The sequence below is a fragment of the Schistocerca cancellata genome, chromosome 7, assembly GCF_023864275.1.
Source record: "Schistocerca cancellata isolate TAMUIC-IGC-003103 chromosome 7, iqSchCanc2.1, whole genome shotgun sequence".
NCBI classification, from domain to species: domain Eukaryota; kingdom Metazoa; phylum Arthropoda; class Insecta; order Orthoptera; family Acrididae; genus Schistocerca; species Schistocerca cancellata.
Window position 1 is genome coordinate 116,110,400 of NC_064632.1, and position 18,297 is coordinate 116,128,696.

The following is an 18,297-nucleotide window of genomic DNA, read 5'->3' on the forward strand; positions in this document are numbered from 1 at the left end:
ATTTTTAATGAAAGATTACATATTGCAATGTCAACTGTTAAAAATACTCATCCTACAAAATTCAGCATTGAAAAATACTGTATTTCATGAAAAATATGTCTATGTTTCCTACCAAGCTTACTGCCACACATAAATAATTTTGTACACGTATTTCTCCATTCTAAATTACATGATATACAGGGTTATTACAAATGATTGAAGCGATTTCACAGCTCTACAATAACTTTATTATTTGAGATATTTTCACAATGCTTTGCACACATACAAAAACTCAAAAAGTTTTTTTAGGCATTCACAAATGTTCGATATGTGCCCCTTTAGTGATTCAGCAGACATCAAGCCAACAATCAAGTTCCTCCCACACTGGGTGCAGCATGTCCCCATCAATGAATTCGAAAGCATCGTTGATGCGAGCTCGCAGTTCTGGCATGTTTCTTGGTTGAGGAGGTTTAAACACTGAATCTTTCACATAACCCCACAGAAAGAAATCGCATGCGGTTAAGTCGGGAGAGCATGGAGGCCATGACATGAATTGCTGATCATGATCTCCACCACGACCGATCCATCGGTTTTCCAACCTCCTGTTTAAGAAATGCCGAACATCATGATGGAAGTGCGGTGGAGCACAATCCTGTTGAAAGATGAAGTCGGTGCTGTCGGTCTCCAGTTGTGGCATGAGCCAATTTTCCAGCATGTCCAGATACACGTGTCCTGTAACGTTTTTTTCGCAGAAGAAAAAGGGGCCGTAAACTTTAAACCGTGAGATTGCACAAAACACGTTAACTTTTGGTGAATTGTGAATTTGCTGCACGAATGTGTGAGGATTCTCTACCGCCCAGATTCGCACATTGTGTCTGTTCACTTCACCATTAAGAAAAAATGTTGCTTCATCACTGAAAACAAGTTTCGCACTGAACGCATCCTCTTCCATGAGCTGTTGCAACCGCGCCGAAAATTCAAAGCATTTGACTTTGTCATCGTGTCAGGGCTTGTAGCAATTGTAAACGGTAAGGCTTCTGCTTTAGCCTTTTCCGTAAGATTTTCCAAACCGTCGGCTGTGGTACGTTTAGCTCCCTGCTTGCTTTATTCGTCGACTTCCACGGGCTACGCGTGAAACTTGCCCGCATGCGTTCAACTGTTTCTTCGCTCACTGCAGGCCGAACCGTTGATTTCCCCTTACAGAGGCATCCAGAAGCTTTAAACTGCGCATACCATCGCCGAATGGAGTTAGCAGTTGGTGGATCTTTGTTGAACTTCATCCTGAAGTGTCGTTGCACTGTTATGACTGACTGATGTGAGTGCATTTCAAGCACGACATACGCTTTCTCGGCTCCTGTCACCATTTTGTCTCACTGCGCTCTCGAGCGCTCTGGCGGCAGAAACCTGAAGTGCGGCTTCAGCCGAACAAAACTTTATGAGTTTTTCTATGTATCTGTAGTGTGTCGTGACCATATGTCAATGAATGGAGCTACAGTGAATTTATGAAATTGCTTCAATCGTTTGTAATAGCCCTGTATTTATTATAACAATACTGTAAGTACGAATTGTTACTTTTCAATATAAGGGCTGTGGAGTTGGGCCAAATCAGTTAGTTGTTATAGAGAATTGTTATTGAATTGTTAATGTGAATCACTAAGCAGTGTGAGTCAGTTGTAATTAATTGGAATGAATAAATGGTGAAAATAATCAGTATATCTCTGTTGGAATTTTTATTTAAATAACTTAACATACAAGAATTGCATAATAAGTCAGTATAATTAAAAAAGCAATGAAACAATGTTCAGAGAACAAACATGAACAACAATGAACAACACTCTTGGATTGTTCAAGGCAAGTATTCACGATAAAAGGAGCATTTCTGCTCTAAAATGTCTATGATTTGCAAAACTCCTCTTTTAGTTGTTGAGAAAAATATAGTCTATAATTAGAACTTTGAGCTAAATTTTTATGCCTTAAATGAGAGCAGGAACATTACAATCCTGATGGCTGGAAGTAAAAGGATTGAATATTGAATTCAGCATGGAGGAAATAACATTGCTAATTCAAGGAGACATTCGTCAATCATTGACACCTATCTCTATATGGTGGACCAAAATGGAAGAATGAAGTTGGAGCAACAAGCCAGTATGTTTCCATTGTGGATACTGTGAGCATGTCTTGTGCAACTCTAAAGAGAGTAAAAGAGTGTTGACAACTATTATGTCACAAGACACCAAAGAACAGAACACCTCTGCACATGTCAAGCTACTGCAGGTAACTACAGTTGACCTGTGGGATGAAGCCTATCATCATACTTCTGGTTGAGATCCCTCTCCAATGTGACAGTCATTCTCCATCAGCACACAAGAGATTCCAGATACTCATCCAGCTGCTGACATTAGCAGTACTAAATGAGAGGACCATCTATGAAGGTGAGATTACCATAGATGATAATATTTCATGGATGATGGATGCCAGGGTGTCAGGAAATCAAATTGACATCATGATCAACAACTAAACTGTTCAGGAACTACTCAATTTTGGGACAACATTTTCTGTAATCTGACTCTTATCAACAAGTGAAGAAGGTTACATTTCAAGATCACTGGCACTTGCGCTGAAAGTTGCACATGTAAAATATGTTCAGTTAACAGCACCTAGGTCAGAATCATTCCCATCTAAATTTACAGATGTTTTGTACACATGCACTGTGGCTACAAGAGGTCTGCACTAAACAAACAGCACAGTCACACCCCAGTCCGAAGTATCAATCAAAATACCCTACCCATCCAGATGTCATTTTAATGATATGTTCACTCCAATTTCAATAGGCCACAGCATCATGACTGTTTTATATTATATGTTTGATCAACATGTCCATTATGGCAATCACTTTGAAAATCTTACAACATATGAGGTCACATTTTCCTCTGCCTAAAGACCCCCCTGGAAATGAATATTGCTTCAGTTTTGGGTCAGTATGTTCCAGGCACCATGTAACCTGCCTGTTTCTTTCAACATAGTAAATAAAGCAATTAATTTTCATGCAGATACAGGAGCAGCCACTGTTTGAATGAGTGAGCATATACTATCAGTTACAAGCCCCGCCACTGGCTCCTACAACTTTTGGTTTAGTTTCATTCAAACCAAAATATTACCATTACCAGGCAATTTTACAAGTACATGCGATACGAAAAGGTATCATGTGCAATAAATATTATAGTTATTACCTTAACAAATGCTGCTAATATTTTGTGTGAACACCTTTACATCTCTCAGCTTCAAACTACAGGATGAAATTAATCCAATTTCATCTTTTATTCCCTTTAAGGAAATAAGACAATGTTATGAATGTATCACTTTTATTTGCACAAGGGCTAGAGTGTGCATCATAGTTCTAAGCCCATATTACATTTAAACCAATCATGACCCATAAATTTTTCTTGACCCAACCCATGCCATTCACAGTTAGAAGCAGCCTTAAGAAAGAATTAGATAGATTATTGTAAGTAAGAATAATCAAACTAGTGGTGGCCATCAGCTAAGCAACACCCATTCTTGAGGTCATGAAACCAAACAATTCTTAATGTACTTGTGGAGATTCTAAAAGCATAATTGACACACAAGCTGCAATAGAGATTGACTCCATTCTTTACATCAATGACCTACTTTCTAAATTACTTGGTGGAAAGTGTTAATCAAAAATTGATCTTGCAGAATCATATCCCCAATTCCTCCTAGATGAGTTTTCTAAGAAAATTGCCATTTTGAACACACTCATTTGCTTATATAAATATAACAGATTGCCTATTGGGATACCAAGTGTACCAACCATATAACAAACTTGTAAACATTTTTCAGTAGATTAAACAAGGCAGGCCTAAAATGTAATCTCAATACATGTAGTTCTTCCAAGAACAAACAGAATAGACCATGGTATATTCTTAGTTATAAAAGAACATTGGCAAAACTAGCAGCATTTAAAAGCCTTAAACACATTACCAACAGCCACTGATGGAAGTGTAGGCTTTCCTGGGCAACAAACTATTATGTCAAATAAATTCTGAATGCATCTTAGATAATGCACCTGCTTAATAGGCTTAGACACTACATACGTACGGTCTTCAAAGATCAATTCTGTATTCCTTAAACTGAAAAAAAGTTGAGACTGGCCACACATTTAGCAACTTATAAGCAGTAAACATTCAGTTCTTTGGCATATGCATCAGAGTACAGAACAGGTACCATCGTAGCAATAAAAATTCAGATGGAAGTGAGCAATCAGTTGCGTATGCATCCAACACATCGAATCAGGCTCAATTAAATATGTCATAAATCAAAGACGAGGCAGATATCCAATATCTGTGGAGTGAAATTCCATACAATTACTGGTTAAACATTGTTAGTGGCAAATTCTGGGTCTCACAACAGTGGGTCAAAGCAAGCAGCACAGCACCCACAGTGCTGAGAACTTTTACTCGGCGCACGTAACAATCAGAGTTATTACAAGTCAATTTAAAAAATATTAATGCAAATGAACTCTCCTGGTTATCAACAAGTCCTGAACATCACTTAACCAACAGGATATAGTCTGCATACAACTAGACAAGTATCATATATAGTTTCCCAAAAATGACACAAACCATTGCAAGACTCACAGAGCATGATACTCTAACCAGATGAGTCATAATAAAAATAAAAAAGGTTAAATAAGAAACAGAATCATAATTTCATTGTCTCATAACATACAAGTAAAATCACTGCTTTAGCCTACAGGAAATTCATCAGTTTATAACTATAATAAATTATACACGGAATATAACATTCATTATGATATAACTCCAAAATCTGAATTAAATTTTCTATTGCCACTCAAATAATCATATCATCATTAAAAAATTATCCAACAGAGTGATATATAATTTTCTTTTTATCACTTCAGTATCAACTTTTCAAAAAATTATGTCTTTTACCCTATTGCATATTTTCATTCCCATGTATTGTGGTATCTGCATGAAAAGATGAAATCTATGTATAAGAAACATAAAACTTTCTTTGTTCCTAGCTACATATCTGTGCCAGAAGTTATTAAAAAGAAAAGAGAATTATTTCATGTATGTAAAATGTGGGAACACCTTGTACATTTAGGTCTCTGGAAAAAGAGTCCTAATGACATAGCATTATTAGCTTTACTTTCACATAGATATGCTTGATAAATAGTAAATGGGATCCTGGTGATAAAATCTCAAGCAGAACATCACATGTTGGCCATTCCCCAGTCCCCCCTTTAAATGTTCTGTTACACTTGTATGAAAGGCACTAGCTCATTATCATGTTTAGAGGCCAGCCTTATCTAATGACAGAAAAAGTAATACACATTTGTCCAGCATGTACAGAAACACATGAACACCAAATTCAGTGTTTACCACATAAAATATGTCTTTGAACTTGGCAATGAATCAATATTGGCTATGCAGGATGCTTTCTAACATCAGTGAACTAAGTTGTCAATGTGTAATCAAACTACCCCTATGTAATGGACATCAATTCAAATACATCTACAGAAGACTGTCAGAAAAGTCTTTTTCTTCTAGTAGGATTACTAAGTAACATTTGCAAGATAATGGTCCTCAATTTATTTCATGTAACTTCTGCAAACAAAATGCAATAGCTCATCTTACAATGGCCCCATTATAAATATTATCTCCAGAGTACTCTCTCGCTCATTTTCTGTGCACAAACAGGAGCACAACATCCAGTGGAAACAGTCCATCCTCAGACATGCCCACCACCAGTGCTTACTAAGCACAGTCTTCCATTTTAGTAGCAGTGTAAAGTACTGCCACTTGAAATGCTGCTCATAGCAACCCTCACGTTGCATAGGCTTTTATTCATTTGTTTCAGTTAGAACAGTTCAGAATAGGCTGGACTACCAGGGAGACAGCTCCTTCCATTCCTGCAACAGGTACACCATGCGTTTGTGAATTTGTTTTATGAGTTTCACAAAAGAATGACTTATTTTCAGTTATCTGTGTGGTTACTGTCTGTAAAGCATATCTCCACTGTCTTTAGTATGGATAGGAACTGTGACTGGTGTGTTCTGATGTGAACGGAGTTGGTGACCCTTCGTTCACAGCTCCATGAGGTGTTGGTTTTGGTCATGCAGCTTCAGGCTGCTGACAATGAGCATCACTGTGGGGGGCTGGACATGGGGATTCAAAGAGTGTCCAAGCACTTTCCTCACATCCCCTGATCAGTCTTCTACTGTGGCTGCCCTGGGTACTGCCTTGCACTGAGGTTGAGCCCACAGTCATGGTTGAGTTGGAGGTTGCTGCTAGGTGTGGCAGGCCATTAAAGCCTCTCCAGGGGGCCAATCTGAGGGCCTCCCCAGTTCAGGGGATGAACAGATTTCAGGTGCTATCTGTGGCTGATGTAGACCCTGAGCCAGATGCAGCGACTCCCTGTGTTCCAGAGCGAGTCTCTAGTCTCATTGGCTCTCAAGGTCTGGAAGGTATTACTGATAATCAGGAGCTTCAATATTAGGTGCATAATGGGACTCCTTAGGGATCTGGCTGCCAAGAACGGGAAGGAATCCAGTCTGCACTGTGGGTGCATACTGGGAGGAGACATTCCAGATATGGAACAAGTGCTTCCCAATGCCATGAAGAGCACAGGGTACAGCGGAATGCAGCTGGTGGCTCATGTCAGCACTAATAATGAGTATCACTTTGGATCAGAAGAGAATCTCTCCCCTTTGAGGTGTCGAGCTGAAATGGTAAGGACTGTCAGTCATACTTGTGAGATAAAGATGGGGCTCACCATCTGTAGCATCATCAATAGAACTGACTGTGGTCCTTTGGTGCAGAGCCTAAGGGGATCAGACGGTAGTGGGGACTGTGTGTAGGGGACTCTATGTTCCCCCCTCCCCATTAGAGGGTCTCGGGAAACTACAGAAAGGGCACATCAGTCTAAAAGGATGCAAGATGAAAAATCGTACTGTAGCTGTAAATTATCATAGCAGATCTCCAAGCGCTAATAGAAAGCACTGAAGCTCAAATCGTTATACATACAGAAAGCTGGTTAAAGCCGGAAACAAGATCAACTGAAATTTCTACAAATGACCTAACAGTGTTAGAAAGGACAGATTAAATACAGTTGATGGAGGAGTGTTTATTGCTGTCAGCAGCACAAGGTGTACAACTTTGTTTCCGCCATTTGCCAATAGGTGGTGACAACGGTAAGTAGCAGTCGAAAGAAACAGATCGCAGACATCAGGCAGTTAGCTTGGAGCTCAGTCAACATAAACTCATTCAAACATTAATCAATTTATGTCTGCATCATAAAGTTATTCTTGACTGAAAATGTCAGTTTACGAGCCTAATTCTCATCCTTTGTGGGAGGTTTTACTGTTTTGTTTCAATATGAAGAAAACAGCGGCTAAGTCTCATGAAATGCTCTCAAGTACATATGGTTAGGATGCTGTTAGTGAAAGAACATGTCATGAGTGGTTTCAACGCTTCAAGAATGGTGATTTTAATGTCGTAGATTGGAATAGTGGTGGAAGAGAGAATGTTTTTGAAGATGCAGAATTGGAGACATTGCTGAGTGACGGCTCACATCAAACTCAAGAAGAATTGGCACAATTAGTGGGAGTGACATAGTAAGCCATTTCAAAATGTCTCAAGACAATGGGCACAATTCAGAAAGAAGGAACTTGTGTCCCGTGGGAGCAGAAACCGAGAGATATTGAACGGTGTTTGTGTGTTTGTGAACAGTTGTTCCAGAGGCAAAAACGGAAAGGATTTCTGCATCGCATTGTGACCGGGGACGAAAAATGGGTTCATTATGATAACCCTAAACACAAAAAGTCATGAGGATATCCCGGCCATGCTTCCACATCGGCTCCAAGATCATGCCCTACATTTGGTGGGACCAGTTCGGTGTTGTGTACTGTGAGGTGTTAAAACCAAGTGAAACAATCACAGGTACTCGTTATTGAACACAATTAATGTGTTTCAGGAGAGCATTAAAAGACAAACGGCCACAATGCAGCAAGAGGCACAATAAAGTGATTTTGCAGTAAGACTACACTCGACCCCATGGTGCAAAAGAGGTCAAAATGTACTTGGAAACATTAAAATGGGAAGTCCTACTTCACCTGCCGTATTCTCCAGACATTACTCCCTCTGACTATCTCACCTGCTTAGATCAAAGGCACATGGCCTGGCTAATCAGCACTTCCGATCTCATGAACAAGTCACAAATTGGATTGATTTGTGGATCGCTTTGAAAGATGAACAATTTTTTCGACGCGGGATTTGCAAAATGCCTGAAAGATGGAAGAAAGTAGTGGCCAGTAATGGAAAATACTTTGAATGATGCATGTGTAACCAATTTATTTCATTAAAGCCCCAAATGTTGGGGAAAAACAGCTGAAGCAAAGTTGTACACCTTGTAGCTTAAGAAGTATTAAAATTGAAGTAGATCGTTTCTGTGAGGTAAGTACAGGTAGAGGTTATACTAGACAACCGGAATAAAACTCAGATGATTTCAAATAGGTACCCCACTCTCATACAATTATAGCTGGTGTGATTTCAATCTACCCTTGATATGTTTGTGAAAATACGTGTTTTAAGACAGTGCTAAGCATAGAACATTGTCCAAAATTGTTCTGAATGCGTTCACAGAAAATTATTTTGAACAATTAGTTCCAGAGCCCATTTAAAGTGTAAATGGTTGCAACAACATATCTGACCTCTTAGCAACAAATAATGCTGAGCAAATAGGGAGCGTCAAGATAGATACAGGAATCTGTTGCGAGACTGAATATTGTAACATCTGAATCCACCAAACATAAACACAAAGTATGTCTTTTTAAAAAAGCAGATAAAAATTCACTTGGTGCCTTCCTAAGAGACAATCTTGACCCCTTCCAATTTGACTATCTAAGTGTAGCCCAGATTAAATTCAAAGAAATGGTACTGAGGGCAACTCAGTGATGTATACCAAATAAATTAATAAGAGATGGTACTGATCCCCCATGGTACACAAAACAGGTCAGAAGCAACAAAGAAAGAACGCCAAATTTACAAGAATGCGGAACCCAAAAGTTTGGCAAAGTTTTACAGAAACTTGAAATTTAGTGCAAACTTCGATTTGAGATGTTTTTCAGAGTTTTCACACTAAAACAATTCTGGTTGCAAGTAAAGTACATTAGTGGAAAGACACAATCAATATATACACTGTGCAATAACAATGGTGATGTTACTGATGACAGAGCCATTAAAGCAGAGTAACTAATCACGATTTTCTGAAATTCCTTCACCACAGGAAAAGGAAAGCAAATATTCCAGAAACTGAATTAAGAAGAATGGCCAACATGAGTAAGTCAGAAGTAGATGTCCCCAGTGTAGCAAAGCAGCTGAAACCACATAATAAAGGCAAGACCTCCCATCCAGGTTGAATAGTGGTTACATTCCTTTCAGATACAATAGCGCCATACTTAGCAATTGTATACAACCACTCGTTCATTGAAAGATATGTACTTGAAGACTGGGAAGTTGCACAAGTCACACCAAAGCCTAAGAGATGAAATAGTAGTAATATACTGAATTGTAGATCCATTTCACTCATGTTGACTTGCACTGGGATTTTGGGGCATATACTGTGTTCAAATTGTATGAATTACCTTGATGAAAATGATTCATTAACAAATAGCCAACATGGGTTCAGAAAATGTTGTTCTTGTGAACACAACTAGCTCTTTATCCTCACAAAGTAATGACAGCTTTCAACGGAGGATATCACATTGATTTCACATTTTTAGATTTCCAGAAGGCTTTTGACACCATTCCTCACAAGCAACTTCTAATTAAAATATGTACCTATGGAGTATAATCTCTGTTATTCACTGGGCTCATCATTTCCTGTCAGAAAGAACACACAGTTCATAGTAATTGATGCACAGTCATCGAGTAAAACTAAATTAACATCTGGTGTTCCCCAAGGAAGTGTGACAGACACTCTGCTCTTCATAATCTATTTAAACAATTTAGGAGACAATCTGAGCAACATTCTTAGATTGTTTTCAGATGATGTCATTTACCATCTTGTAAAGTCATCATATGATCAAAACCAATTGCAAAATGATTCAGACAAGATATCTATATGGTGCAAACTGTGGTAATTGACTGCAAATAATGAAAAAAGTGAAGCCATCCACATGAGTGGTACAAGCTAAACTTCAGTTGCACAATAAAATCATACAAATCTATAACTAGTGATATGAATATAATAGAGGGGAAACATTCCACGTGGGAAAAATATATCTAAAAACAAAGATTCTGTAACTTACCAAACGAAAGCGTTGGTACGTTGATAGAGACAATAACAAACACAAACACACACACAAATTTCAAGCTTTCGCAACCCACGGTTGCTTCATCAGGAAAGAGGGAAGGAGAGGGAAAGACGAAAGGATGTGGGTTTTAAGGGAGAGGGTAAGGAGTTATTCCAATCCCAGGAGCAGAAAGACTTACCTTGGGGGGAATAAGGGACAGGTATACACTCGAACACACACACATATCCATCCGCACATATACAGACACAAGCAGACATCAATCTATAACCAGGGATTACAATCATGAATAACTTAAATTAGAATGACCACCAAATAATGTTATGAGGAAAGCAAACCAAATTCTGTGATTTATTGGCAGAACACTTAGAAAATGCAACATGTCTACTACAACAACTGCTTACACTATGCTTGCCCAGCCTCTTCAAGAGTGTTTCTGTGCTGTGTGTGACCTGCATCAGACAGGATTGATGGAGGACACTGAAAAAGTTCAAATTTTGTATTATGATGAAATAGGGGAGAGTGTGCCATATATATGATAGGTGAATTGGGTTGACAATCATTAAAACAAAGGTGTTTTTTGTTGCAGCAGAATTTTATCATGAAATTACAATCACCAGCTTTCTCCTCAGAGTGTGAAAATATGTTGTGGATGCTGTCCTACATAGGGAGAAATGATCATCATAATAAAATAAGAGAAATATGAGTTTGCATGGAAAGATTTAAGCATTTGTTTTTCTGATGCGCTGTTCGAGATTTGAATGGCAGAGAAATAACTTGACGGTGATTCGATGAACCCTCTGCCAGGTACTTAATTGCAACCTACAGAGTAATGATGTAGAATTAGGTGTGGATTGCTGGCACTCTGTCATCTGTACTACAATCCCCAGTTCTGTATTGGCACAGCAATGTGGGCCAGGACTACAGTGGAGATCCCAAATTGACTGCAGCTATAGCCCAGGCACCTCACTGTGACCAAATGTGACACCAGAGAAGGCAGTGTACAGTGCCATTATAAACCAGTTGTGTCCCTCCAGCCAAAATTAAAAAAAACTGTAAGATACCCAAGTCTCCATCCTGCTGACACCACAGCAATCAAGCTCATCAGTTAGACTGCCTACATGAACTGAAGATGACAACAAAGAGAAGCTACTGGATGCTGAACATAACCAGGACACTTCAGGCCTTGTGTGTGCTGTATTGCTGGATAGAAAAATCATTGAGAACAGACAAAAATGAAAATCATTTAGTTGACGGCACTTCCAGCCCATCAATGTCCAACAAATGGTGCCCCTCGCTTTATATTGCTCATAAAAGACAGAGAGCAGATGGGACTCAATCACTTGGTGGTATTAGTTTCATGCTATACTCACTGGATTATCAGTTGGTCTAGTTACAATTGACGACACTTCACCAGGAGTCTGTTTGTACCCTCAAGAATCTAACTGATTTTGCTGTTGCTGACTGTTCACAAAACTATACGATTGCTAATTGGTGTTGCTCACTTTATTCGTGACTATAACTCAAAGCATTACTATCAAAGCTTCTCTCTCTCTCTCTCTCGCTCTCTCTCTCTCTCTCTCTCTCTCTCTCTCTCTTTCTCTCTCTCTCCCTCTCTCCATCTGAACAGTCCTTGGAAGGCCCAATGGTACTGACTGGCCGCTGTGTCATCCTCAGCCCCACAGGCATCACTGGATGCAGATATCGAGGGACATGTGATCAGCACACCGCTCTCCCGGCCGTATGTCAGTTTCTGAGACTGGAGCTGCTACTTCTCAATCAAGCAGGGCCTCTGTTTGCCTCACAAGGGCTGATTGCACCCCACTTGCCAACAATGCTCGGCAGACTTGATGGTAACCCATCCAAGTGTTAGCCTAGCCCAACAGCACTTAACTTCGGTGATCTGATGGGAACCGGTGTTACCACTGTGGCAAGGCCGTTGGCATCAGAGCTTCTGGCAGTCAATAATTAATGTATTTGTGTCTTGTAAAAATTTTTCAATCATGATCAATAAATTACAGTTAATCTTTTCATGAAGAATCAAACAATAATAAGAAGATATAATTTCCGCTGTTGAACATAAATTATTCCAGGATGGAATGTAACAATATGACAAGGATAGTTGCTACTCGCCATATAGTGGAGATGCTGGGACACAGAAAGGCACAACAAAAAGAATGTCAGAAAGCTTCCTTTGTTGAAACCAGACAACACACACACACACACACACACACACACACACACACACACACACTCATACAATGTATGAGACTGTGGCCGTGTGTGTGTGTGTGTGTGTGTGTGTGTGTGTGTGTTGTCTGTTTTTGACAAAGGCCTTGTTAGCCAACTATCCAACAGGTCTTTTTTTTCTCTTTTCACATTTCTGCGACTCAGCATCTCCGCTATATGATAAATTATTTCATGGCATTCAGAGTCTCTACAACTGCTTCTTGACTGGCCCATCAGGGTCTGTGCTCTCTTCCTTATGTAAGCTGAAGTATGTTTCTAGCATTTTTGCTAATGAGAACCTTCGTGAGCTTCAATCATTTGCTAATTTTGGCTTTCTGCTAAGGCCCAGAGGCTCCTATCTATGTGATCAATGTAATATGATTATTTTATTTTTACTGTTTTATTTTGTTGGCTTCTAAGTACATCAACATAGTCACTTCAAAACTTACAGAGCTGCCTTTCCACAAATTGCTAAATAACTTAAAACTCAAATTTCATTAACATTACGAATGTCTTAAATAAGTCAGACAACAATACATCTGAGATGCTGAAAACACCACTGTTGAGTTATTGTGCATCCTCTTAGAGAAGATAGGAGAGAGGAGAAACTGCCAACAGATTGGAAACAAGGTATTATCGTGAAAATACCCAAAAAAGGAGATGTTACTAACTGCAACAACTGGCGGGACATTATCCTATTGTCAGTATCGAGTAAGGTACTTTCGAGGACCATTTTAAACCGCATTAAGAATTCTGTGGAAGCACAATGAGGAGAGAGCAGACAGGTTTTAGACACCACTGAAGCTGTGTGGACCTTATCAATACTCTCAGAATTATTCTGGAACAAAGTGTGGAGTGGCAACACACCCTCTATCTTACCTTCATTGACTTTGAAAAGGGTTTCAACTGTCAATCGAAGTGTCATGTGGGTTACACTTGCAAAATGTGGCAGTCCAATGAAGATTATTAACATCATCAAGGAAATGTATAAAGACTATGAATGCCTAGTACAACATACTGGAGAACTAACAGAGCCTTTCCAAGTTAATTTGGGAGCACGACAAGGGTGTATTCTTTCGCCAAAACTATTGCTTTTGGTGTTGGACCATGTCATGAAGAGAGTGATGGGGAGATGGAAGAATGGTGTGCAATGGGGGAGCGGGATAGGCTAGAAAATCTAGTTTTCGCAAACGACAGCTGCTTTATGGCACAACGATATCGAGACATCAAAGAGAAACTGGCCAGGTTACAGAGAGAGGCAGAAGTTGCATGGCTGAAGATAAATGTTTGCAAAACCAAAGAAATGTGGATACATTTGACCATCATAACTAGGCTGGCCATTGATGGAGAGGATGTGTAGAACAGGTCCAATCTTTCCTCTATCTTGGAAGTATAGTCACGACTACAGGAGGTGCTGAGGAGGACATCCGTAGTCGCTTGTGCAAAGCAAACGGTGTGTTTGTACAACTGTACCCTGTTTGGAGAAATAGGAACATCTCAAAGAAGACCAAACTCCAGCTTTTCAGTAGCAATGTGAAGGCTGTTCTGTTGTATGGTTGCGAAACTTGGAAGGTGACTAACCACATCAAAAACCAGCTCCAAGTTTTTATTAACTGCTGTCTCCGGCATATTTTAAATGTGAGATGGCCAGATATAATGACAAATGAAGATCTTTTGAGGGAGACAAATCAGCAACCAATCAATATACAAATCAAGGAAAGAAAATGTAACTGGATAGGGCATACATTGAGGAAACCAGATGGAGCTGTTGAAAGGGTGGCATTGGACTGGGACCTTCAAGGAGTTAGAAAATGTGGTCATCCCAAACAGACCTGGGAAAGGACGATTGAGAGAGAAGCTGCAGAGGATGGGAAAACCTGGAGTGAAGCGAAGAGACTTGCTAGAAATCATACCAAATGGAGGAATTTCATCACGGCTCTATGTTCCAGAGGGAACGACAGGAACTAAGTCAAGTAAGTCTTAAATAAGTCAGTATCCAACAATTCTCTTCATCTTAGGTTAACAAACTTGTTTCAAAATAATGAAAATAAAAGAAACACACACACACACGCACACACACACACACACACACACACACACACACACACCAATCCAAACTGTTCAATTATATTCTAATGCCAAGAATTTCTTGAGCAGTTTATAAACAGTTATATTCACTTCTGTCAAGAGTATCAAGACATTCAATGAAAGTTTCATTTCATTTTAAGCATGTTTGTAGTAGATTTGTCTGCAAAATCTCCCACTCCGTGTTCCATTTGGTTCTGACTATGGCTCCAACTAAAGCAATTAGATCCCAGCTGATCATCAATTTCCCACTCGTTGTTCCACTCGGTCCTAACCATGTCTCTGACAATAACAATTAGATCCTCCAGCTGAAATCTTTGCTAGTTGGCCAGCTTTCTTATTCCTCGCAATCCTAGCATGTTCCTTGGTCCATCAAATGAAGCTTCTGTACCATTTCTTCTTAGTTATGATACAGTAGCAGATATACGGAATGCATAATAGCTGCTTCGTTCATTCTTGTGATTGACATAATGTAAATTTAACCTTGAGCCTCTGTTTCTTTCTTCCTCTTCCCTTTATTCATATTTTATTTCCATGCTGTGTTGATACATTTCAAAAATATGTTAAGTACCATATCCTCAATACATGGTCACAGAAACACACTTCTTTAAATAAATAAACAATCTATATCTCACCTCAACAATATCGGTGTCATCAGTGAGGATGGCCAACTGCTGTTCTCGCTTTTCCAACTCAGACTGATATTTGATTGGATTTGCTAAAGCCTCTGCAAAGTCCGACATTGTGTCAGGAACATAATCTTTGACAACCACATGTACAAAGAGTGTAGCCAATGGAAGTGGCTGGCCTGACTCATTGCGCAGGGCAATGTGACGGTACCCTGGGCACAGGCCAACAACAGGCAGCACACGGTGTCCTATTAGTCTGCCTGATTCTTCATATGCAGCTATACGTAGACTCGCCAATTCTGGGAGAACAACCTGTACAAAAGGAACATCTAATGTTAATGTTCCCACACTGTCTGAAAAGTAAAATTATCATAGCTATACAATATTTACTGTGAGTTCTACTTCTGGTCCATCATGGATATTTTATTTGGCAATATCTTAGTTTCCTGTACTTTTACATTAGGTGGCTGCCCCAATAACATTTACCTTTACAAAAAACAGAGACTTATTATGAAGTCATGCACAGTTTTTGTTTCTGAGTAACATACACTGGGCAAAATGCATTGCTGGAAACTTCCTACATGCCATTCAATCTCAATATTTTGTACAATGCAGAATTTCATTATTTAGAGAGCACACTATCTGCTGGTAGATTACCAAAGTATGCTAACTCATGTCAGTTACAGTATCATTAAGATTCTTAGTGGAGTTTTCTACGAGCACAAAACATGTCTGGTGGGGGACTCCATTTAAGAATCAGTCATTGCTATGAGTAGTAGCAATAGTAGCTTTCCTCATCCGTAGATATCTTTTTACGGGCATATAGGACATGTCAAAGTATTTACAAGTTTAGACTAATTTAAGATAAGCTAATTCATATATGCATACATTTATAGACTTCAATCATTAGATTTACTCCTGGTATACAATACTCTTTTTTTTACAAATAACTTATTAAATAGTGTAATGCCACACTGTTAACTTATATCTCACTATCAGTCACTGCATACACTATACACGCATTGTTTCATAGCACTTCACTCCCCCCACACACACTGGTGATCTCTGGCCATTTTCTTTATCGCAGCTTCCCATTTGCTATCCTGAAAAACTAAGTCAACATCCCTCTATAATGAGTGAGATGTTGAGCTTAGAAAAAAGAAGAGGTGTTGCACAGCTTGGGGGAAAGTTTTTCTAGAGAAGGAAAAAAGAAGGAAAAAAGAAGGAAAAAACATTTTGTGAAGGTGTTACGTGGAATGTTTTATAATCATTATTATTATTTATTTGTATAACATTTTTTTTACCAAACCCCTACTCTGTTTTATCTAAGTAATCCTTCAATGTATAAAATGTATTGCATAACAGGTACCTTTTAGCTGCATTTTTAAATAAGTGCATTTTTGCAATTTCTTAAATCTCTTTTGGTAATTTATTGTACAGTTTTATTCCTTGGTAGAAAATGCTGTTTTGAGTTTTATGTTTATTTTTTCTTGGTAAATGTAAGATAGTGCAGGCTGCCAAAGATGGGAGTGATCATTTCCTGGTCAGAGGCCTTTTAAATGTACAGTGTAAAGGAAGAACAGGGCCTATATGAAAAAGAGTTGTAAGGTACTCTGTGGAGAAAGTAAAAGATCAAGCAACAAAGATTGAATACCAGGTGCAACTTAGTAACCACTTTGAAGCACTCAGTGAAATGGACATGAATCAGGACATTTAACTAATGTGGGGAAACATCCAAAGCTCAGTTAGGGATACGGCAAAGGAAACACTTATGGGAAACACAGTGGGACAGAGGATCTAGTTGGGAAAGGAATGTGCAGATGCCCTGGACAGGAGTAAGGAAGTCAGGAACAAGTGGCTGAAGGGGACAAATCTGGCACAGGGTACAGCACAATTGGAGGAGGTCTGAAAACTACACAAGCAACTCTGAGAAGAGCAAAGAGGAAATGTATAAGGGATATCATCATTGAAGCAGAAACAGACTTCAGAGGACAAAGGACTAGGGAAATGTTTCTGAAGGTGAAGTACCTCCTCAAAAGTCACCAGGCCAAGCAGAAATTTGTCAAAGATTCCCATGATAAGATCTTAATGAATGAGAGCGATATATCTCAGTTAGCACACTTTCAACAGCTGCTAAATTGTGATGAAGCTTAACTGCAGTTGGTTTTTATCTCCTCCAAGGTAGGTGGGGGATAATCAGTATCCGCTGCAGTTCGGTAACTAAAGCTGATACTGATTATCCCCCACCTACCTTGGAGGAGATAAAAACCAGAATCAGATACCTTAAACAGAATAAAAGTCCAGATGAAGATGGAATACAGACTGAAATGATACTGGCAGGAGGAGAGAAACTTGTAGAAAGAATACACCAACTGATACAGGCAATATGGACCAAAGAAGAACTACCATCAAAATGGAAAACAGCTCTGATTTGTCCAATACATAAGAAGGGCAACAAACTGAAACGTGGCAACTATCGAGGAATCGTCCTACTTAACGTCTGCTATAAGATCCTGTCCAATTGCCTCATACATAGAATTCAGCCGGTGGCAGAATCAGTGATTGGAGAGTATTAGGGAGGTTTCTAGCCAGGGCAGTCACCAGTAGATCATATCATCAACCTCCAGAAGCTCACTGAGAAACTGGGTGAATATGGTAAAGATATGCATATTTTATTCATAGATTTCAAGAAGGCCTATGATTGTATACATCGCAAGAGCCCGCTCAGCTGTTTAAGGGAGTTTGGCATGGCAGAGAAACTCATCAATCTGATTAAGATCTGTCTGAGTGAAACAAGTGCAAAGGTGAAGATGGGAAATCGCATAACTGAGGAATTTGAAATTGAGACAGGACTCAACTTTGCCCTCGAGAAGATCATACGCAAGACCTTCCAAGAGAACAAAGGGATTGAAATTGAAGGAAACTGACTGGCATACTTAGCCTATGCAGACGACATCTGTTTACTCTCTGGGTCTCAAGAGAGTTAGAGCAAATGACCAGAACACTAAAGGAGGCTGC

At 39.3% G+C, this 18,297-nt stretch overlaps 1 protein-coding gene across 1 annotated transcript in view; it reads right to left on the minus strand.

The window, feature by feature from the left end:
* The window catches only part of LOC126091919 (1-phosphatidylinositol 4,5-bisphosphate phosphodiesterase classes I and II), a 433,185-nt gene that overhangs the window by 93,578 nt on the left and 321,310 nt on the right, over window positions 1-18,297 (minus strand). Inside the window, exon 15 of the mRNA XM_049907237.1 lies at window positions 15,286-15,591. Coding sequence (XP_049763194.1) covers window positions 15,286-15,591 — 306 coding nt within the window. The remainder of the gene's footprint in view (window positions 1-15,285; window positions 15,592-18,297) is intronic.